The sequence below is a fragment of the Salmo salar genome, chromosome ssa11 (genome assembly GCF_905237065.1).
Source record: "Salmo salar chromosome ssa11, Ssal_v3.1, whole genome shotgun sequence".
NCBI lineage: Eukaryota > Metazoa > Chordata > Actinopteri > Salmoniformes > Salmonidae > Salmo > Salmo salar.
Window position 1 is genome coordinate 30832521 of NC_059452.1, and position 22691 is coordinate 30855211.

At 39.1% G+C, this 22691-nt stretch overlaps 2 protein-coding genes across 7 annotated transcripts; one reads left to right on the plus strand and one right to left on the minus strand.

Moving 5' to 3' along the window:
- Positions 1 to 593: 593 nt before the first annotated feature.
- On the minus strand, positions 594 to 16748 carry LOC106587635 (electron transfer flavoprotein subunit alpha, mitochondrial). 2 transcript variants are annotated; one of them, XR_006757551.1, is made up of 12 exons: positions 16571 to 16748; positions 15394 to 15475; positions 15097 to 15179; positions 14135 to 14234; positions 13112 to 13222; positions 12807 to 12908; positions 12622 to 12690; positions 12355 to 12437; positions 5014 to 5079; positions 3995 to 4128; positions 3206 to 3250; positions 594 to 862 (listed from the first exon to the last, which is right to left on the minus strand). XR_006757551.1 is itself a non-coding variant. In XM_045689325.1 (11 exons), the coding sequence occupies exons 1-11, from the start codon at positions 16607 to 16609 to the stop codon at positions 827 to 829; spliced, it is 816 nt and encodes a 271-aa protein (XP_045545281.1). In that variant the 5' UTR covers positions 16610 to 16748; the 3' UTR covers positions 594 to 826. The 2 variants fall into 2 exon arrangements, 1 of the variants encoding a protein (XP_045545281.1); XM_045689325.1 differs by lacking the exon at positions 3995 to 4128.
- An 887-nt stretch (positions 16749 to 17635) lies between these two features.
- Positions 17636 to 22587, plus strand: LOC106562455 (insulin gene enhancer protein ISL-3). 5 transcript variants are annotated; one of them, XM_045689328.1, is made up of 6 exons: positions 17636 to 17827; positions 18263 to 18452; positions 18941 to 19203; positions 20419 to 20702; positions 21368 to 21535; positions 21830 to 22587. In XM_045689328.1, the coding sequence occupies exons 1-6, from the start codon at positions 17770 to 17772 to the stop codon at positions 21944 to 21946; spliced, it is 1080 nt and encodes a 359-aa protein (XP_045545284.1). In that variant the 5' UTR covers positions 17636 to 17769; the 3' UTR covers positions 21947 to 22587. The 5 variants fall into 5 exon arrangements, with proteins under 5 accessions (XP_045545284.1, XP_045545285.1, XP_045545282.1 ...); XM_045689329.1 differs by having other exon boundaries at positions 20422 to 20702; XM_045689326.1 differs by having other exon boundaries at positions 17637 to 17827; positions 20419 to 20714.
- The last annotated feature ends 104 nt before the right edge of the window (positions 22588 to 22691 follow it).

Below are 22691 nucleotides of genomic sequence, written 5' to 3' on the forward strand. Positions count from 1 at the left end.
ATAACACTGTATTACCCTGATACTGCAGCTTTCCATTATCCACGTGATATATAACACTATTATCCTGATACTGTTGCTTTCCATTATCCACGTGATATATAACACCATATTATCCTGATACTGTAGCTTTCCATTATCCACGTGATATAACACCATATTATCCTGATACTGTAGCTTTCCATTATCCACGTGATATATAACACTGTATTATCCTGATACTGTAGCTTTCCATTATCCACGTGATATATAACACTATTATCCTGACTGTTGCTTTCCATTATCCACGTGATATAACACCATATTATCCTGATACTGTAGCTTTCCATTATCCACGTGATATATAACACTGTATTATCCTGATACTGCAGCTTTCCATTATCCACGTGATATATAACACTGTATTATCCTGATACTGTAGCTTTCCATTATCCACGTGATATATAACACTGTATTATCCTGATACTGTAGCTTTCCATTATCCACGTGATATATAACACTGTATTATCCTGATACTGTAGCTTTCCAAAAAGGAAAGCCCAAACATCCATTTGATCAGATTTCAAATCCTCAATAAAAACAAATTGAACAAGTTGTGAGACATTGTAGCGTATCCACTAGCTTTATTATTCATTAAAATGATATCACAATCAAAGATGTATTAGATCTAGACATTTTAAGCACCTATTTCAAAATGCACAAGAAGCATGAAATGCAGTTTAAGGCAGGATTTTCTTTTGGGTAGTTAAAACTGGCAGCTTATAAGGGGTTAATCTTTCGTCTTCAGATTTCGGAGTATTATAGGATCTTGGTTGGATCATGATGGCGATCACTTCTTCAATGCTGCAGTCATCTCAGGAACAGCCTACAAGTACAAACAGTTCTCATACCCTTGACAGTTTCATTGGCAACAACGACAAAAGACACGTCATTGTTATCTGAAATCAGAGTGTAAACACAGTTAAGATGAGAACTATTGTCACAGTTCTGGACCTGCCTGTTATTATTATTATTATCTCTACTTACCCATCACTTCAGCAGAATATTACTAACTTAAACACCTAGTCACCTACACCGGCCGATTACATGCAACGGCACTGGTTAATAAATGATGAGGCACAGCCAAACAAATGGAAAAAGCCACAGGCTTTCACTTCTCACAAAGGGTCCCTCTTGAAGTGTGTGGTAAAGCTTGGGCACTGGATCTGGATCTGCCACCTCCGTCTTTATGCCTAAACTAGAGGGTAGAAGTGCTGCCTGGAACCCTGTGGCATTGAGCCCTGCCAAAGTTACCTGAGCAGGTCAATTAGGAGTCAATAGCTGAAGAGGAACACAGAATCAATATGAAAGCCAAAACCAGGCAGTCCCCTTAGTTTAACTATCAGGTGGTATTAGTTCCTGTTAAGGTTGAGGACTGGAAGTTACTCTCTGAGCAGGAGGTCCTCTCATGAACTATCCACTGATACATTCACGAGTTCAATAATTCAGTACTGCTTTTTCATCAGGTGGAATATACAGTTCCAAATGGTTCCTATTCTATCAATCCCAATAACTGATTTACCAGATTTGCATTCAGGCACTCAACAGAGAAATGTTTACAGTCGGAGGGAGTAAGAACTCAACTGCATATTCATTTAAACATGATTTCACTCAGTGTTATTTTAGGCTTATCCCAGAAACCTAGTTAACAGATTGTAACTGAATAAGGCACAACTCAGTAAGGCACAAGGTCTCTACAAGTTTTGCTTTCTGAGATTAAACAACTGAATAATATGCAAATGTATGAGAGGGAAAACCAGACATTAACATTGCCTTTAAACAGGTCAAATAGATGGCTGCGCCACCAAGCTAATGAATCCCCATTATTTAAGACTGAACGGCAAATGGAAGGTGTCTTTTAATGATTTATAATGATAAACCTAACTATTCAATTCATTTTATCAATCAAACTCATTTATAGAGCCCCTTGTACATAAGCAGTTGTCACAAAATGCTTTTACAATGACATTATTACACAGGAATACTTTTAATGAGCGTCTAACTGACAGCCTGGGCCTCTGATCAGACAGGAAATGGCTTGCGGGAGAGCTCTAGTGAACCAGGAAGTGCCGCATAGTCACAATCAGAGAAGAAGAAGAGTGAATTAACAGTGACCATTAGACATTTCCCTTAATAATTGAAATATTTGAATAAAGGCTCAGAGGGAGTCAGTTTAAATGCATTAACATTAGTCGATCAGTCGTTGATGTGTCTTATTACAGCGTCATTAACTGAGGAGGAAATCTGAGATATCACCTCTTTCTTGCACTTTTCAAATGTGTTTTGCTATGGTATACTTAAGCAATAAGGCACGAGGGGGTGTGGTATATGGCCAATATACCACAGTTAAGGGATGTTCTTAAGCACGACACAATGCGGAGTGCCTGGATACAGCCCTTAGCCGTGGTATATTGGCCATATACAACAAACCCCTGAGGTGCCTTATTGCTATTATAAAACTGGTTACCAACGTAATTAGAGTAGTAAAAATACATGTTTTTTTTCATACCCGTGGTATACAGTCTGATATACCATGGCTGTCAGCTAATCAGCATTCAGGGCTTGAACCACCCAGTTTATAATAATTTATACCTAATTAAGGAACTAATTCAGCCAAAACCAATGTTATGTTTGCTTTTATCAGGAAACCACTTTTGGTAGAATAAGGTCCATATTATTAATATAACAAAATACACATCGTATTAATAAACCTATTTTAAATCCTCCTGAGGGTACTAGAAGAATGACTCTTAAAGGAGAGATGGACAGGGTGTGACAGGGATCTGGAACGATGGCATGAGGGTGTGATGGATATTTCCCTCAAGACTCCTCACCACAATTTACCCATCAGGACTAACCAGAAGGACATGAACACTGACACTTTAAATGCTGTCATGAATTAGAAATACCGGGCACCATACAGGTTAAATCCAGTGTATCAGTGTTGACTTGGATAACACTCATAGCACTTTACTAAACCTATACAGGGTGTGGTGTACAATACTTCATTTAGCCAATGCTGAAGATCTAGGTCCACCTCCTTAAGATGAACTAAATATCTACCTCCATATAGGGATTCATTTCACACCTTTAATATCACAATATCTAATCGTGTCATCATTGACAGTCTTAGCTTAAAGAGATCCTCCACCAAACCGTAGTCAGCTACCTGGAAAATAGGTGCCTCTGGATCTTTGTTGATGGCAACGATTATCTAGAAATAAAACACAAAAACACGTGTCACAGTTCGTCTCAGTACATGTACTAACCTGTCCTCTGAATAAAAATGCAAAGCGGTATGCATACTGTACATGGATTGCCTCAGAATTTTAATGGAGGCTAAACCAAACACTTAAATCATAAATTACAAAGATACATTGCTATGTAAACTGTTGATCCACATCCTAAAGCAGCGAGTCAGCATCCGGAATTAGGACAATATCAGTCACTATGATGAGAATCAAAATGAAGTAATATTTTTTTTTTAAAGAACAAAATAAAATAAAGTTGTATTACCATCCCTTACTACTCTCTCATGTTATATATACACACACTATGCTTTCATGACATATTGCATAGCTTGTTAAAGCAGCAAGCATACAAACCCAAATTAGCTACACTTAAGTGATGTCACTTATGAATGTTTTTTTTTAAAGTGGATGAAAGTGATTTTGAAAACAGCTCCATGACATCAAGCGGCTGGATATACGTAGAAGCAGAGTAAATCTCATACAAAACAAATAGATATGGGACTATGGCTACATAATAGTACATAATACTGTGGTCTGACACATTCAGAACACATCCCACACAAGACACTCTACTCTCCTCTTAAGAAGCTCCGAAGCAAGAGAGAGAAAATACAAATAAATTATACATCATTCTTTAAAAAGCTTCTTCAGGTTCCCTTTTAAAACACACTTCTTAAGTGCACGGGATCCCAGAGCAGATAGCTCACCTTGGTGGAAGAAATCCACTCAGGAGACTGTTGTCATGGCTACGAAAGAGTTTTTCCATTTTTCATTTACATAAAACAGTTCTCTTCCAGGGACAGACGTATTCTGCCCTCCACTTGTTGTAAAAGTGGGTCAACTACAGCGAAAAGAGGAATACAAATAAGAAAAAGTACTTTGACCAAGTTAATTCAAATCCTCCTCATATATAGATATTCTCAGAGTGAATTGTTGTAATACTATTAGTTAGGTAAATTGGTGCAGTTGTATGACACCCATTTTGGCTTTTTCAAACCAGCCTCTACAGTAAGTGTTAACTGGACTGATGAATGGAATGGGTGATCTTTATACTTTCAGATAACTTGAAGATATCAAATGATTGACTGAAGATTAAAAAAAAAACAGTTTCAAAGAGTTGTAAATGATTTTAAATTAATTAATACATGTTTTTACATTAATACAATTTCTTTAAAATCAATATGACATTTAATCAGTATCCCCATTGTTTTACTGTATGTATATCTTTACTTGTTAATCCATCACTAGTGCATATTCCATAAAAGGCGGTAGAATAAGCTTAGCTACATGAAATTGTAATAAACATGAGGGTGAGACGTATTTATCACTCTCCTGGTGACAAGGCGCTACATCACAAAGAGCTCAGTAGAATTGAATAAAATAAATCAACACCACAGTTAATTTAGCAATCAGACGCACAAGCACCATAACTATACGTACTTATGCATGACTTGCGACAGCAAGAATCAGCAAAAAACTATGTTTTAAAAAGCACAACTTCCTTAAAAAATATCTTGCTGTATAAAACATATGTATTTTTTTGGAGTACTAGAAAAAAATCAGAACATCTTGCATCCTCATATTTTTTTGTTGTTATTTTTTTAAATCAGTAGAACAAATCTATTTACATTTGTTTAAATGAGAAGTAATATCCACAAGTAATAACACAGCTATACCACAATAATACCACTAGCTTATGTAGACTGCTTAGTGTGGTGTGCTGTACCTTGCTGTCCTTCATCCCAGCCAGGTGCTGAATAGCTCCAGAGATGCCCACTGCGATGTAGAGTTCCTGGAAATAAAACATAAAATGGCCAGTCAGTATATAATAATGTAATATCAAAACTGTAATTCATATAACGACAAATGTATATTGCAATAATACTACATAGACATAAATAAAATAAAATAAATCAGCTTTCAAGTTTTAATAAACAGAGTGTTTATTGTAGGGAGAACAAAAAAAAAATCTATTCTGAAAAAGAAAATCAGTCTCAACCAAATGAAAAGGTTTGGCCACAATATGATATGTAAGACTATTGATTTAACCATTACTTTTCAACAACTTAAAATGAGAAGATGATGCGTGTTTTCACACAGACATACACAGCATGGCCATCAGAGAATCCCTATGACCACAGCCTTACGAGATGGGCTCTCCTAACCAGTAGTCTGGTGAACCAAGTTGCTGTGACCATAAGTGACCAGAACCACAAACTGAGCCCCAATCCCCCGGAACCCTTTACACCCTACTCTGACCCAGTAGGCAGTCAATTCCTGACCATACATCTCAATGGTTCTGACCAGAGTGTGGTCCTTTAGGGTGTCTGCCAGCCAGAGTGTGGGGGCCTGGGCCCCTGGCTGCAACATTACCATCCATTCTCCAGGGAGCAGCACATCAATTGCTTTCAGCTAAATGCACTCACATATGAATATTTCAGTAGGATTTAATGTTTCAGCTGCAGCCCCAGAGGAACAGAGCATCAATTTGTGAACACAGTTCTCCCGGAGTTAAAAGCCAGGCCGGATAATACAGTATGAAAGGCACTGTCAATCCAGAGGCCTTTTTTCCCCCCAGACTGGGAGAGAGAGAAAATAAAAAATAGAAAAGCTTCTCCCCTTTAGCCTCCAAGTAGGTCCCCAGCTGGGTATAAACAGCTTTTTGAAAGTTTTCCACTGCAAACTGCTATACTTGGGAGGGTCATTTAGCCCTGGATGTTTTTAAAGTATATGTAGGGAGAGGAGGAGAATGGCCAGACGATTTGCCAAGCTTGGGCAGTTTTTCCCTCCTCTTCTGCCTGTCTGTCTGTCTGGTGTTTGGTCTCTCCACAGCTGTGAGCCGTGGCAGCAGGGCAGGGACTTGGTGCACCCACTGGCCTGTTAATAAAATCCCCCAAAGTGATGCTGAAACCCAGTGGTTCACACAGCACAGCTCCCCTCAGGTGTGAGAACACAAGCTCCTGTACACACAGCCAGATTGTGACACAACTGAGTTAATCAACCAGGTCATCACGGGATGCTGCTGTGTGCAAACAGACAGCAAAGGACAACAGGTTGGCTAACGATACTAAATACTGTTAGACTGGCTCGGTGGTATCTCAGGACTGAGTCCTAGAACTGGTTTCACAGAAGAATCTATGATATACAATGCCTTGAAAAGCATATGAAAAAAGGGTAAAAGTGGTCCCATTAGAAGTCTTTATTTTGTTATATTTGTACTGTAGGCCTACATGTGACAAAGCTTGTGAAGATGAGAAAATTATAAAGGTTATCACTTGAAGTTATTACTTTAGTCCTCTAAAATCATAAGTAAGACTATATCAACCTGCATCATCCAGAAACCACCAATGCCTATACAGTGCTCTCACTTAATAGCCTAAATTATTTATCTTTCATTATTTGTTCCTTATGACAAAACCTGAAACAATTGTATGTCATTATTTTAATCAATTGTTATTGTATCCCATTTCAAGTAAAATACTTAGTCTTTGTAAGTAATTAACAAGAATGCAGTAATTGAAAACATTAATTTTGCCAGCGTTGTTTTGACTGGTACATTGAGTCAAGCGGAGGTGTTGCTCTCCTCATTTAAGTGACATGGCGTCTTGTAAAAGCCACTAATAAGTTTTATCCTGATGGAGTGCAGTTCATAATAAAATACATGACAATGCATGTGTAAACTAAAACAGGCCACTGACAGTTACACTAATAAGGTCATAATGGCCCAGGTTCCTGAAGCCAACAATGCAGAAATGCCCGCAGGCAGCAATCAAAAATGTATCCTAATTATCATGTGAATACTGCATTACCTCTGAAGAATGATAAATTATAAATCCACAACATGGTTCCCCTCTCAGACTGGCATGAGGAAAGATGTGATTTCTTTTGGGGGGGGGGTCAGAGCGTTTCTGAATGCATGTCATGGAATTTTGGAAAGACTTAGGAGGTAGAATTAGTAGACATACCATCCACTGCTTACTGTGTAGGGAATATACCTACAACTTTAAATATATACAGTACCAGTCAAAAGTGCAGACACACCTACTCATTCAAGGGCTTTTCTTAATTTTGACTATTTTCTACATTGTAGAATAATACTGAAGACATCAAAACTATGAAATAACATATGGAATCATGTAGAAACCATTTTTTTTTTAAATACATCCAAATATATTTTAGATTCTTCAAAGTTGCCACCCTTTGCCTTGATGACAGCTTTGCACACTCTTGACATTCTCTCAACCAGCTTCACCTAGAATACTTTTCCAACAGTCTTGAAGCAGTTCCCACATATGCTGAGAACTTGCTGGCTGCCTTTCCATCACTCTGTGGTCCAACTCATCCCAAACCATCTCAATTGGGCTGAGGTCAGGTGATTGTGGAGGCCAAGTCATCTGATGCAGCACTCCATCATTCTCCTTAATGGTCAAATAGCCCTTACACAGCCTGGAGGTGTTGGGTCATTATCCTGTTGAAAAACAAATGACAGTGGGACTAAGTGCAAACCAGATGGGATGGCGTATCAGTGCAGAATGATGTGGTAGCCATGCTGGTTAAGTGTGCCTTGAATTCTAAATAAAATCACTGACAGTGTCACCAGCAAAGCACCCCACACCATCACACCACCTCCTCCATGCATCACGATGGGAACCACACATGCAGAGATCATCCGTTCACCTACTCTGCGTCTCACAAAGACACGGCGGTTGGAACCAAAAATCTCAAATTTGGACTCATCAGACCAAAGGACAGATTTCCACTGGTCTAATGTCCACTGCTTGGGTTTCTTGGCCCAAGCAAGTCTCTTCATATCGGTGTCCTTTAGTAGTGGTTTCTTTGCAGCAATCCGACCATGAAGACCTGATTCACGCAGTCTCCTCTGAACAGCTGATGTTGAGATGTGTCTGTTACTTGAACACTGTGAAGCATTTATTTGGGCTGCAATCTGAGGTGCAGTTAACTAATGAACTTATCCTCTGCAGCAGAGGTAACTGTGGGTCTTCATTCCCTCTGGCGGTCCTCATGAGAGCCAGTTTCATCATAGCGCTTGATGGTTTATGTGACTGCAATGACTGACCTTCATGTCTTAAAGTAATGATGCAATGTTCTTTCCTATTTGGTTATTTGAGCTGTTCTTGCCATAATATGGACTTTTACCAAATAGGGCTATCTTCTGTATACCACCCCTACATTGTCACAACGGATTGGCTCATACGCATTAAGGAAAGAAATTCCAAAAATTTACTTTTAACAAGGCACACCTGTTAATTGAAATGCATTCCAGGTGTCTACCTCATGAAGCTGGTTGAGAGAATGCCAATAATGTGCAAAGCTGCCATCAAGGCAAAGGGCAACTACTTTGAAGAATCTCAAATATATTTTGATTTGTTTAACACTTTTTTGGGGTTATTACATGATTCCATGTGTCATTTCATAGTTTTGATGTCTTCACTATTATTCTACAATGTAGAAAATAGTAAAAAATAAAGAAAAACCCTTGAATGAGTAGGTGAGTCCAAACTTTTGACTGGTACTGTATATATAATATTACTGGAAATAGTATATTATTACATTTGATTACATCAATTATATTTCCATTGACCTGATTTGAATATTAATTGCAACACACAAGCAATGAATGGTTACTGGTTTAGGATGTTGCATATCATAGCCTTCTGTGATTGTACACAATGTAAACAGGAAACAACAATATGGCAGTGTTGTCCATTTTGAGGGGCAGGGTGGACTCAGCACTTAACTCTCCTTCCTAATCAGCCATTAACTACATTACAGCCGCTTCAGACTGCCCTAATGTGGGTCTGATGACAGCTGGGATATCCCTGTCGCGAGCCAAATGACCCATTTAGCATTTTTTAGCTTATTCAATTGAAAATAATTAAATAATGTCGCAATACAGAGTATTGTCACACAATGTGATTTTATTTGTATTGTTTAGGATAACAAGTGTGTGCTTGCCTGTATTAATTCCCTTTAACCTGACGTAGCAGGCATAAGAGAAACGCCTAAGCGGAGTTCCCACATTCGGTTTTCAGCAGAAAAGGAAGCTAGGTTGAAAATAGATGTATCCCTGAAAACCGGAATATGCAACTCGACTAAGGCTAATTCCCTTTGCTGTGAGGGGTCTGTCTTGTGGCTTGTTGGCTTTGCCAAAACATACACAGCCTCCGCAGAGTCTTGGCACACACACAAACCTGCTAACTAAACACACTGTACACACAATTGAATGTAGGAGACAGACGGGCCCTCTTTGGAACATCAAGATCGAGAAAATACAGTGCATTCGGAAAGTATTCAGACCCCTTGACTTTTTCCACATTTTGTTATGTTAGACTTATTCTAAAATAAAATACAAATATTTAAAAAATGTCCTCATCTACACACAATACCCCATAATGACAAAGCGAAAACAGGTTTTTAGAAATGTTTGCACATTTTCAAAAATTAAAAACAGAAATATCTTATTTACATAAGTATTCAGACCCTTTGCTATGACTCGAAATTGAGCTCAGGTGGATCCTGTTTCCATTGATCATCCGTGAGATGTTTCTACAACTTGGAGTCCACCTGTGGTACATTCAATTGATGATTGGACAAGGTTTGGAAAGGCACACACACACCTGTCTATATAAGGTACCACAGTTGAAAGTGCATGTCAGAGCAAAAACCAAGCCATGAGGTTTAAGGAATTGTCCGTAGAGCTCCGAGACAGGATTGTGTCGAGGCACAGATCTGGGGAAGGATATCAAAACATTTCTGCAGATCTGGGGAAGGATACCAAAACACTTCTACCCAAGAACACAATGCTTCCATCATTCTTAAATTGAAGAAGTTTGTAACCACCAAGACTCTTCCTAGAACTGGCCGCTTGGCCAAACTGGGCAATCGGGGGAGAAGAGCCTTGGTCAGGGAGGTGAACAAGAACCTGATGGTCACTCTCACAGAGCTGCAGAGTTCCTCTGTGGAGATGGGAGAACTTTCCAGAAGGACAACCATCTCTGCAGCACTCCAACAATCAGGCCTTTATGGTAGAGTGGCCAGACTGAAGCCACTCCTCAGTAAAAAGCACATGACAGCCTGCTTGGGAGTTTTCCAAAAGGCACCTAAAGACTCTCACACCATGAAAAAGAAGACGCTCTGATCTGGTGAAACCAAGATTGAACTATTTGGCCTGAATGCCAAGCGTCACGTCTGGAGGAAACCTGGCACCATCCCTACGGTGAAGCATGGTGGTGGCAGCATCATGCTGTGGGGATATTTTTCAGCAGCAGGGACTGGGAGACTAGTCAGGATCAAGGGAAAGATGACCAGAGCAAAGTACAAAAGAGATCCTTGATGAAAACCTGCTCTAGAGAAGAATGGGAGAAACTCCACAAATACAGGTGTGCCAAGCTTGTAGCATCATACCCAAGAAGACTCAACGCTGCAATCGCTGCCAAAGGTGCTTCAACAAAATACATTTGATATTTTAAAAAAATGTAAAAAATTATATACACTACCATTCAAAAGTTTGGGGTCACTTAGAAATTCTTGTTTGGGAAAGAAAAGCACATTTGTCCATTAAAATTACATCAAATTGATCAGAAATACGGTGTAGAAATTGTTAATGTTGTAAATGACTATTGTAGCTGGAAACGGCAGATTTTTTATGGAATAGGCGTACAGAGGCCCATTATCAGCAACCATCACACCATCGCAGCTTCATTAAATAGTACCCATTAAACACCAGTCTCAACGTCAACAGTGAAGAAGTGACTCCGGGATGCTGGCCTTCTAGGCAGAGTTGCAAAGAAAAATACATATATCAGACTGGTCAATAAAAAGAAAAGATTAAGATGGGCAAAAGAACACAGACACTGGACAGAGGAACTCTGCCTAGAAGGCCAGCATCCCGGAGTCGCCTCTTCATTGTTGACGTTGAGACTGGTGTTTTGCAGGTACTATTTAATGAAGCTGCCAGTTGAGGACTGGTGAGGCGTCTGTTTCTCAAACTAGACACTAATGTACTTGTCCTCTTGCTCAGTTGTGCACCGGGGCCTCCCACTCCTCTTTCTAGTCTGGTTAGAGCCAGTTTGCGCTGTTCTGTGAAGGGAGTAGTACACAGCGTTGTACCAGATCTTCAGTTTCTTGGCAATTTCTCGCATGGAATAGCCTTCATTTCTCAGAACAAGAATAGACTGGTGAGTTTCAGAAGAAAGTTCTTTTTTCTGGGCATTTTGAGCCTGTAACCGAACCCACAAATGCTGATGCTCCAGATACTCAACTAGTCTTCAGAAGGTCAGTTTTATTGCTTCTTTAAATCAGGACAACAGTTTTCAGCTGTGCTAACATAATTGCAAAAGGGTTTTCTAATGATCAATTAGCCTTTTAAATGATAAACTTGGATTAGCTAACACAACGTGCCATTGGAACACAGGAGTGATGGTTTCTGATAATGGGCCTCTGTAGATATTCCATTTAAAAAAATCTGCCGTTTCCAGCTACAATAGTCATTTACAACATTAACAATGTCTACAATGTATTTCTGATCAATTTGATGTTATTTTCTTTCAAAAACAAGGACATTTCTAGGTGACCCCAAACTTTTGAACGGTAGTGTACATACAGCTGAAAAAAATGTCTAAAAACCTGTTTTTGATTTGTCATTTTGGGGTATTGTGTGTAGATTGATGAGGGGGGAAAAAACAATTTAATCCATTTTAGAATAAGGCTGTAATGTAACAAAATGTGAAAAAAGTCAAGGGGTCTGAATACTTTTTGAATGAACTGTAGGCTAATGAAGGTCAGCAAAAGTACACATACAGTTCAATTAAAGTCATTCAACAAGACCAAACAATTACATTTGTAATCCAAAACACCTCAATTAAAATATAATTTTACAGAACATTTAATGTGAGTGTGATGCTGAAAAACTGAAACAATCATATACAATTTATTAAAGTTATTATTTTCTTGTCAGGTTGCTCACTAAGAAATCTTGTACGTTGGTTTCCGCTGTGACACAGTGAAATAACAGAGACAATAAAAGGGTGTGTGTTGTATCACTTACAGGTGCTACAATCTTGCCAGTCTGGCCAACCTGCATGTCATTGGGGACGTAGCCAGCATCCACAGCAGCTCTGGAAGCCCCCACTGCATTCACAACATACAGCAGGTTATTAATACACATGATCATACCACACAGTTACACACAGACAACTGACCACATGAAGAGCACACTCACACACTTCCGACTGTCCCTCACGCATACACCCACTCACTCTCAAAGATTCTCGCTCTCCTTCTCTCTGATGTACACACACATCGTTATTTATACCTGCAGCGCCCATTTTGTCAGCGAGGTCGTACAGCAGTTTGAAGTTCTCACCGCTCTTCAGCCCTCGTCCTAATGGGACAAAGAAATCAAGTGTTTGGTCACAATGACCTAACAGAATGAGAGGCCAGGGAATGTGAATGACACATTGGCTGAAGCAGTCAGACAGTGTAAAGCTAAGCCCTTACCTCCAGACACTACCACTTTGGCACTAGTGAGCTCTGGTCGATCGCTCTTGGTCAGGCTCTGCTCAAGCCATTCTGACATCCCCGCAGGAGAGGGTGAGGCAACTGCAACAGAACGGACAGACATAACAAAAAATCTCTCTCAAAACGCTGACAAATTAAATGTGCAAAATATTCTTTACACTAGCATCTGAATATGCTGCTCGCGAGCCATAATCAGGTATTGAAAACATGAATACGTGTTATGATGAGACAGAAAGGTTACCGAGTGGTGCTGCTGTCAACAGAGTAATGGAAGAGTACTGTACCCTGTTCAGTAGCAGCACTGCCTCGCTCCACAGCAGCAGGTTCAAAGGAAGTTCCCCTCACTGTGAACACCTTGACTTCCTCATTGCACTTCACTGTGGCCAGGGCATTACCTGTAGCAAAGACAACACATACAGTAACACCACATACAATGTGTTTGCTTGGTTATATTGAGATATATTCTTTGAGCAAAAAACCTCAATAAGAAAAAGTATTTAGAAGAATTTGGTGATTCAATAAAGCTTCTGCGTTGTTGGTTATTCTCTGATAAATGCCATTGTCTATTTTACATGCGATGCAATTCTATAAAATACAATGACAAATGTTCACAGTAATAATTAAAAATATGAAAGAACAGACTTGCATTGTGAGAACTTGCATTGTATGAAGCTAGGGCGGTTCCTGGCATATGCATTGTAAATGACTAATTGGACTGTCTGACAACACCAAAACATCCAAGTGTAAGACCTTTGTCTGTCAAAAATGCAGCAGCAAAATGGTTATAAAAAACCCCCCACTGAATTTCCAACCAGGAAGAGTCAGGCTCTTGCCAAAGTTTAAGTGGATAATTTTAATCAGACCCATCTATATTTTATGATTATAATGTGCCCAATCAAAATATGATTGGAGCTTATTCTTGTTCAGGGAGGCTTTTAGGCTTTCAGACTGACAGCTGGGATGACTAGGGGGATGACTAGGGTGGATCTCTATAGTCATTAAGAGGTCAGAAACAACATGAACTACTATAGCCTCATCACTTTACTAATGAATATAGAACAATCATCTCCATTTAACCCCTGACCCCAGCCCATTAGCAGAGCACTACACCAATACTGAAATCTATCCAATCATTTATTCTGCTGCTTACGTATGCATTATAGGTTGTGCTAAGAACAGGCCTGCAGCGATAGGAAACTATGTTGTAATGCATAATAATTACAGTGTGCTTACAAAATATTTGGGGTCATTTTATACCTCAATGGAATAGTTGTTAATTATAAAATATATTACAACAGGAATCTCACCAGCGTAAATTGTTCTAACGAAGGTGTCTTGAGATTTGACCTCGGTGATGTCAGAGAGAGTTGCAACATCCAGCTTGGCTGACACTCTGGGAAGGAGATTCTGTTGAGCATAATACAGTACTGAGATAATATGCTTTAATTCAACCATATCACCCTGTGGATCTCTCAGGACACAGAGAGGTGATGGGGAGGTTGATTGTTTTAAAATGGGACTGTTTCTCAACATTTTAAGGACTTGGCAAAGTTTGGTACAATAAAGACAAAACTGAAACTATTACAAATAATTTGTCCCTACGGAAACAGTTTATAGTAGATGATGTCAATAGTGCTATAATACCATGACGGATACAAACTGCCCTCTGTGTTGGATAAAACTAGCTTGGGCTACGGAGACTCAAATACAAAACTGTGAGAAGTTTAGCCCAAGGATGGACAATGGAATTCAAAGTCATCTTTGAAAATGATTGCCGATTATGTTTTTAGTAAAATAAATTAAATAAAATACCAGACAGTATTAGGATGCATCATCTAAAACACATTCATCTACTCAGGGAAATCGAGACCAGACAACCCAGCCTCAGTCAATATGAGTTGGATTACAATACATAAGATATTGTTTAATGCATCCTAATTCAATAGAAATACCATTAGATCAGCAAGTTGACAGTTCTATTGCAGAATGACAGATTACTGGGGTAGTAATTGAGGGGTAGTACTACACTTACTGGGTCAAATTGGAAGGAAAAAAAACTTTCTGAAACATTAAAGCATAATGTTTAAAAATGGTAAATCAGATCAACTAGATGTTGCTATGATGATAAAATGTGCTATAATTCATGCATGTCTGGATACATAATAAAATAAACTTCCCATGATAAGGAAGGATTTCACCATTATATAGCTATTAATAACATGGGGGAAATGCAGACATGTGAACACTTGTTTTACAGTCAGTAACTCACCTTCCCAAAAGCAGAAGCTCCTGCACAGATGTGTGTGAAGGTGAACTGTTTCTGGGTAGCAAGAATCAAAGGAGTCAATTCCTCTGTATGGAGAAAAGAGGACCAGGGTTAAAGTACATATTTAGACCAAAAGGAAGTATCATGCCATTCCATCATTCTAACAGTATATATCATCTAAACTGTAAATAAACATCTCCGGCATCTGTATTTGAACTAAGCATATCCACACAGACCTCAGAACGTAACAAAAATATCCCATCCAAGAATGAAGGGACTTTCATCATTTCCAAAAATCACCTGGTAACAGTCCTTTGTAGCAGTCATGTTGAGCCACAAGAATCTTCTTGACCCCGTGGACTTTACTGATCTGGTCTGCAACCTGTTAAAGAAGAAATCCAACACAGAAATAAACAGTTAACCATATCAGCCAGCTGTATATCATGAAAGAGCTACATTGTACTGCACAAGGGTGACATAGTATGAAATACCACATTAAAACATAACTTCCATTGATGTGTGACTGAACAGCTGTTAGGGCAGGAGTAGCCAACCCTCCTCCAGCAGAGCTGGGTGTATGCAGGCTATTGCGCAAGCCTTTCTGAAACACACCTGATTCTACCCACCAGAATCACCATTAGCCTAGCTGAATTAGGTGCATTAGTGTAGGGTTGGAGCAAAATTTGGCCAGGTCTCTCTTGCAAAGAGATGTTTCATCTCAATTAGACCAACCTGGTAAAATAAATGTGACCTCTCCTCCCACCTTGCTGGCAGCAGTAATGGCATTCAGTGTGATGGGTGTGAGCTGGTTGTTGTTGTGCTCTGCTATTACCAGAGTACTGTGAAACCTCTGGGCCAGACAGGGCTGCAGGAGAGAACGCAACCAATCTCCATAATGAAACTGCTTTATAAAGAAGACTTAGTTTAGGCCATTGAATTGACATTTCTGATTGTCAATAAGTACTATTTTGGTCTTGAATGATAAACTAGACAGCTGGCATAGGCTTAGGGAACATTATCAGACTGGCTCTATCAAGTTAACAGTGTAAACAGTAGTGTGTACAAAGGTCAATATAAAACACTGTACACGACAGGGAATCAAGGCAATATGAACTATGTTTGTCGAACACCAAAGGGAAGGCTATAGCCATGTCAGGTCAACTGTGTGTTTTGTCCTCCAAGATAACAAAATCACTTGCTAGTTTAACCCAAGTCAGGTGACACACTGTACTGTAGCTAGTTACGTTGCCAAAATGTGGATTAGTTTCATGCTCTACTCTGACACGTTAACCGTTAATAGCTACAATGTATGTAGATAACAGTGCAGTTGCAAATTAGAGTGAAAGTATGTTATCGACATGCCATGTCCTCAACTGACCTCAGACAGACTTCAGTCAGACTAGCCAACTAGACGTTGGTGGCAATCTGAAACGGTAGAAGAAATTGCTGCATTTGTCAACACTGGAGTTTTACTTACCAATTGTCCCAAACTTCTCCTGTTTATTGCTGTAAACATAACTGGTTAGCTTTCTAGCTAATCAGCTACATTTTTGCTAGCTATTTATCTTGATCTAAACAAAGAGACAGCTGAGAGGCATCAGTTCATTCTCCACTCTTGTATCTCGCGAGAGCAATGTACTCTGATCTCTCCGCGTCTCTTCCACTTTAAACAGTGAACTCAGAGAACAGCCCTATCTAATCATTTCATTATGAATTCAAAGGCCCTTTAAAAGTGCAAAAGACCAGGGATTTGAGAATGCATGTACTGTAGGCTATACAATACATGGTGTAAGCATTCCATTTCATCCATAGACGTATATTTATTCCATGACATAAACATTTATATTTAATTGGAAAAATACAAGCTGATGTAAAATTATATAATGGGAGCCCTATACTCCAATATTGCGAGACAATGAAAATAACCTACCTATGTTTTATTAATTTGATATATGAAATAGAACAAATGAAATACGGAAACTTTGTGGATACATTTTATTTTATTTATAACTAAAAAGCAGGTACCAGTCTAGAGTGGCTCACTGCGCTGCTCTCCTGTCCTGGCATGAAGCAGTAAAATTGTACTTCTAATGTTCCTCCAGTAGGTGTCCTTGTTGTTCTCGAGTAGATGGATTCACTTGGTGTCAGCTGTCATGACGGGTTTCTGTGTGCATTCTCCTCTGTCTCAGGAAAAACATGCAATTTACTGCTTACTCCTGCTAATTACAATTCCAATGTAGGCCTAACAAAAGTGTACAGATTTAAAATAATTAGCAGTAATTGTCAGGAAATAATGCATCAACCAAAAAAGCTCACTATAAACGTAGGCAAATATCCAAGCCCCAAAATGACCTTAGAATTACCTATTGCATTCTAACAAATAACCAACTGTTTCAAAAATAAATAAACATTTTGAACTACTTAATTCTTTAAAATCTCTAACGAGACTTGATATGACAGTGGGAATATGTTATGTGGGACGAATGGATGTCCAGTTTTACGCGTGACGTCAGAGAGCGTGTGGGACACTGCAGCGCCTCTTCCCGGGGCCGTCCCACAGTCCGAACTGAAGTTATCAGACAGCCAGGCACAGGCCACTCACCTCCCTCCTTTCTCCTCTTCTTCTCCTTCTTACTTCTTTTCTGCATCTTATCGCAATCCCGTCATCATTCCTGTATGGTGGATATTATTTTCAACTCTTCTTTCTTGGGTGATATGGGGGATCATTCCAAAAGTAAGTGGCATTTTTTTGCATGTATTTTTATCCGCCTTTCACAGTGTTGTAGATTACCCTACAAATCGTAGCCTCTGAAATTAAAACATATTCTGTTATCGCATTCAAATGCCATCGTATTTCATATATTTATTAGCATATAGCAAATATAATATATTCGTATTGGTATTATTTTGTTATCCATAATGAGGACTTTTTCTTGTTTATAGTTCATTTTATCTTAGATTTCTTTCAAAACGATTGTGCATAATTTCAGAACAGGTCTTAGTCATTGGAATGTAATACAGTGAGAAACTGGGAGTATTTCGCCATGTATAAGACAATTTAAGACGAAGAAGTGATATGTAGGCCAGTGGCTCTCAAAAAAGTGTGATTTAAGGTGTCAAGAACTGTGTACATGGGAAAGAATGGTTACAATGTCTGTGCTCTCTGCAGAGAAGTCCGGATTCGCGATGTGTGTAGGCTGTGGAAGTCAGATACATGACCAGTACATTCTGAGGGTTTCCCCGGACCTGGAGTGGCATGCAGCCTGCCTGAAGTGTGCAGAGTGCAGCCAGTACCTGGATGAGACATGCACTTGCTTCGTACGGGACGGAAAAACCTATTGCAAAAGAGATTATGTAAGGTAGGGATTGAAATTCTTTGGAAATATTTTGTTAGTGATTGAACGTATTTTAACGTTGGTGTGAATGAGGAGGTAGCCTACAAACTAATATATAGTATATCCATATACATGCAAGACTTGTACCTAAATCACAGAGGCTTATTAGGCATAAAAATACAAATATCCTTGTTTTGGAAGGTTTATAAAAAAAACTGTGCTCAGTCTGCGTAATTCCATGCAAAATGTATCTGTAGTTCAACGCATAAAAGGCCATTTGACCTACAATTAAGCAGCTTTTCTACAATTAAAATAGTTCGTTCAAATTAACTTTTATACTTTGATCCTGGCTAAACAATGCACAGTAATATTTATCTTAGCCTTGTTTCTGACGTTCGAAGTAGACCTAGTAATGTAAAACTTGGAACAAAAACTGCAGTAACAACAAATCAAATGGCTGTTAGAAGTTGTTGTTTAATTCAATAAAAAAAAAAAACATTTATTCCTTGCAGGTTATTTGGAATAAAATGTGCAAAATGTAACCTGGGATTCAGCAGCAGTGATTTGGTGATGCGAGCCCGGGACAACGTGTACCACATCGAGTGTTTCAGATGTTCCGTGTGTAGCAGGCAGCTCTTGCCGGGGGATGAGTTCTCTCTCCGGGACGAGGAGCTGCTATGTCGGGCGGACCACAGTTTACTAATGGAGCGGAGCTCTGCCGGAAGCCCAATCAGCCCCGGACATATCCACTCCAACAGATCACTACACTTAGCAGGTCAGTTGCACATCCAAAACAACACCACCACTGACTTCTGTAATAATAATAACAACAACAACAACAACAACAATAACAATAACAATAATAATAATAATAATAATAATAATAATATGGTGGCAATCATCTTAATCAGAATGATGATATTCATTGTTATATTAATGATCATGATAATAGCTTGATAATAATAGTCCATAAATATTTTTCCTAGAATTATCGATAGGCCTAATTTTATGATCACAACGATCGGTAGACCGTCCAGAAAAAAAATCAGATGCAAGCTGAGTCATTAAGATGTCAATAACTAGGCTATATTAGGCAATTGGCGACCAATATCAGACTGACCTTTAAACTTTTCCATGGAAAATCACTGATATATGATTTAATTTTTATACCAAGCTTTTAAAATTGATAGATTTTTAACATAAGTAACGTAGGATTTTTTAAGGATTTTGATATTTGATATTTACATGACTATTTAATAGTGTTGACCCAATAATACAAATACAGTAGGCTATAATAACTTCAACAGTTAGGCTAATCCCTACTCCTTGACGTTAGGCCTATCAGGATCATCTGGATAACAATAAATACGATTTTACAGATAATCTCTTAATGTGCTAATTAAAGAATTGTAGTAGATAGAAATGTTAACAAGTAGACCTACACACAGTTGCTGTTGCCTAATTGACTATTCCTTTTTAATTTAACAAAAACTTAATGCATGACATAAACAAGGAGTGTGTCATAGTGCGAGGATGGGAATCTGTAGCCTATTGAACTATAATGCAATAAAGATTACATGCTTTTAGAATGACATTGTCATTGGGGCCTAGATATAATTGTTGCTCAATATGGGCGATGTATTTTTAGGGGGAACACCAAGATCAAATGGAGTACGTGTGGATGGAGAGACTGTTATCGTTTATATATATATACGATAACAGTCTCTCCATCCACACGTACTCCATATATGTATATATATATATACGCATGGCAAGAATTGAATAAGTTATATTTTAGATGAATAAGAGTAACTAACGGTCTATATAACCTATGGCAAGGAACATGCTCCAGGGAAAAAAAACGCATTTGCATAGCCTAGAATAATAATGAATAATAACAATAATAACAATAACATTAACAATAATAATAATATAAGTCAAACTTTAGTTAATTTCCTTTTTTATTAAATATAATTCCGCCTCTCTTCAGCAGAGCCGGTGACAGTACGGGCACCACACCGAAACCACGTCCACAAGCAGTCAGAGAAGACAACACGAGTGCGAACCGTTTTGAACGAGAAACAGCTCCACACGTTACGGACCTGCTACAACGCCAATCCGCGGCCAGATGCGCTAATGAAGGAACAACTGGTGGAAATGACCGGCCTCAGCCCAAGGGTTATTCGAGTTTGGTTCCAGAATAAAAGATGCAAAGACAAAAAGAGATCTATTCTCATGAAGCAACTTCAGCAGCAGCAACACAGTGATAAGACTGTAAGCATCTTCGTAAGTTAATCTCGGAAACATTTTTTATACTTCTACTAGCCTACTACTTTTTCTTTATGTTTGGTTCATCGTTGAATCCTTACATTTTTGCGATAGTTGAGGTATGTCAGCACAGGCTGGTCTCATAGACTATACATAACATAGTAAACGAAAATCCGGGATATAAGAATTGCAATTAGTAACATATCATACGAATTGTAATTCGTAACATTTCATACGAAATGGATGATAGACATCCACAAATGAATACCATACCAAACGTACATATCATACTAATATAAGTCACCAAGATTTTTGTTTGCTATGTTACGTCTACCCTTGAGTCCAGGTTGGTCAGCAAAGAAGTACTTGTGGCCAAATGGTTACCTCTTAAAGGCAAAGAATTCGTTTCTCTGGAATGATTTGACCAGTGCCACACTTGAATAACCCTTGGTCCGAGGCCGGTCATTTCCACTAGCTGTTCTTTCATTATTGTTTTTCTGTATTCAACCTGCCAATAAATAATTAATCAAGAATTCAATTGTGCATGACCTGTATTGGAAAGCAAAGACTACAGAACAAAATCCTGACATTCTGATCTGGGAATTTGATGGTTTTCTTCCTCTACCAAAGTGTAGATTTAATTTGGATTTCCTATTCTAATCTCGTATTAGAGTCTACAGGGGCTCACAGGTACGCCTCTGGTTGCCAGAAGCCCTATCAGGCACGACAACACGGTGCAGGGTAACTCGGTGGAGGTGCAGACCTACCAGCCGCCCTGGAAGGCCCTCAGCGAGTTCGCCCTGCAGAGTGATCTGGACCAGCCGGCCTTTCAACAACTGGTAAGAGAGAGTAGACATTCTATACTTGCATGCACATGTGGGTACGCGTAATTACACACGAACACGCATTCAAACTCTCACACACGAACGCACGCATGCACGCGCGCAAACACACACACATTCATTTAGATGACGACCATTTCTGAGTTTTTTTCTTCACTTTAATGTCATCAATTTAAATTGTATAAGTAATAACGTTAAATGGCAATTTTCAACATCAGAAGTGGCAACATTTGTAGCCTAAACAAAGCCAGAACAGATTTATTTTGACATCACTGTCTTTGCACATTACAGGTGTCTTTCTCGGAATCGGGTTCATTGGGAAACTCCTCCGGCAGCGACGTAACTTCTCTGTCATCGCACTTACCCGACACCCCGAACAGCATGGTACCCAGTCCCGTGGAGACGTGAGACCGGGCCACCAGCCTCGGTCCCAGGCCTAGCATGTTCCCGCCCCGGTCCCCGGTCCCCGGTCCCCTGCATGTGACCAGCTCATCACAGCGTCCTAAAGACAGAGGAGTCGTTTCGGACATGGAGGAGAAAGTGACATTCTAAATGTTGAACAATTACCTAACGGCACTATAAAGCAACGCGAACGAAAGCCCTTCTTCTTAAGACTCAGTTCAGAATTTTTAAGGATATCAGTGACAAAACAAAAGCCGAACTTCGTTGCATGAACCGAAAGAAGATAGAAGATTCTCGTGATGGATTTACAAAACAGCCTCCCTCCATATTACATTGGAGCCATTTGATGTCGAACCAGATGGACATTCTGCAATTCATTGTGACCATATCGTGTCTTGGTTTCTTTATGTGATTTTTGATACATTTGTTTCGTTATCAAGTCCATAGACTCGTGTGTTTGTCTTAAAAAGGAGCATGATTTCCGAAGATTATATAAAACAGATTCTTGTTGTTAAATATTTGATCTTAATAGGAAGAGGGCAGGTTGTTTGAGCCTCTCGAACAAAAGTAAGTTATTGATATTTATTGTCAGGACAACGATTCATAAAGGAAGTAATAACTGATCAAAAATAAAACTGTTAAATCTTTATAATGTCTAAGGTACAGTCTTTGCATAAACTCCCCCGTTCCCTCACTCAGCCTGTGACGTGCAGTTAATCAAGTTGACCAGTGGTTATTTGAACTATAGACA

Coding starts and splice junctions, on each gene's coding strand:
- LOC106562455 (XM_045689326.1), top strand. CDS start 17,770: ATGGTGGATATTATTTTCAACTCTTCTTTCTTGGGTGATATGGGGGAT. Junction 17,828..18,262: donor TATGGGGGATCATTCCAAAA/GTAAGTGGCATT, acceptor TGCTCTCTGCAG/AGAAGTCCGGATTCGCGATG. Junction 18,453..18,940: donor TGCAAAAGAGATTATGTAAG/GTAGGGATTGAA, acceptor TATTCCTTGCAG/GTTATTTGGAATAAAATGTG.
- LOC106587635 (XM_045689325.1), bottom strand. CDS start 16,609: ATGTTTACAGCAATAAACAGGAGAAGTTTGGGACAATTG. Junction 15,476..16,570: donor GGAGAAGTTTGGGACAATTG/GTAAGTAAAACT, acceptor CTTCTTTAACAG/GTTGCAGACCAGATCAGTAA. Junction 3,251..5,013: donor CTGGGATGAAGGACAGCAAG/GTACAGCACACC, acceptor TTTTATTTCTAG/ATAATCGTTGCCATCAACAA.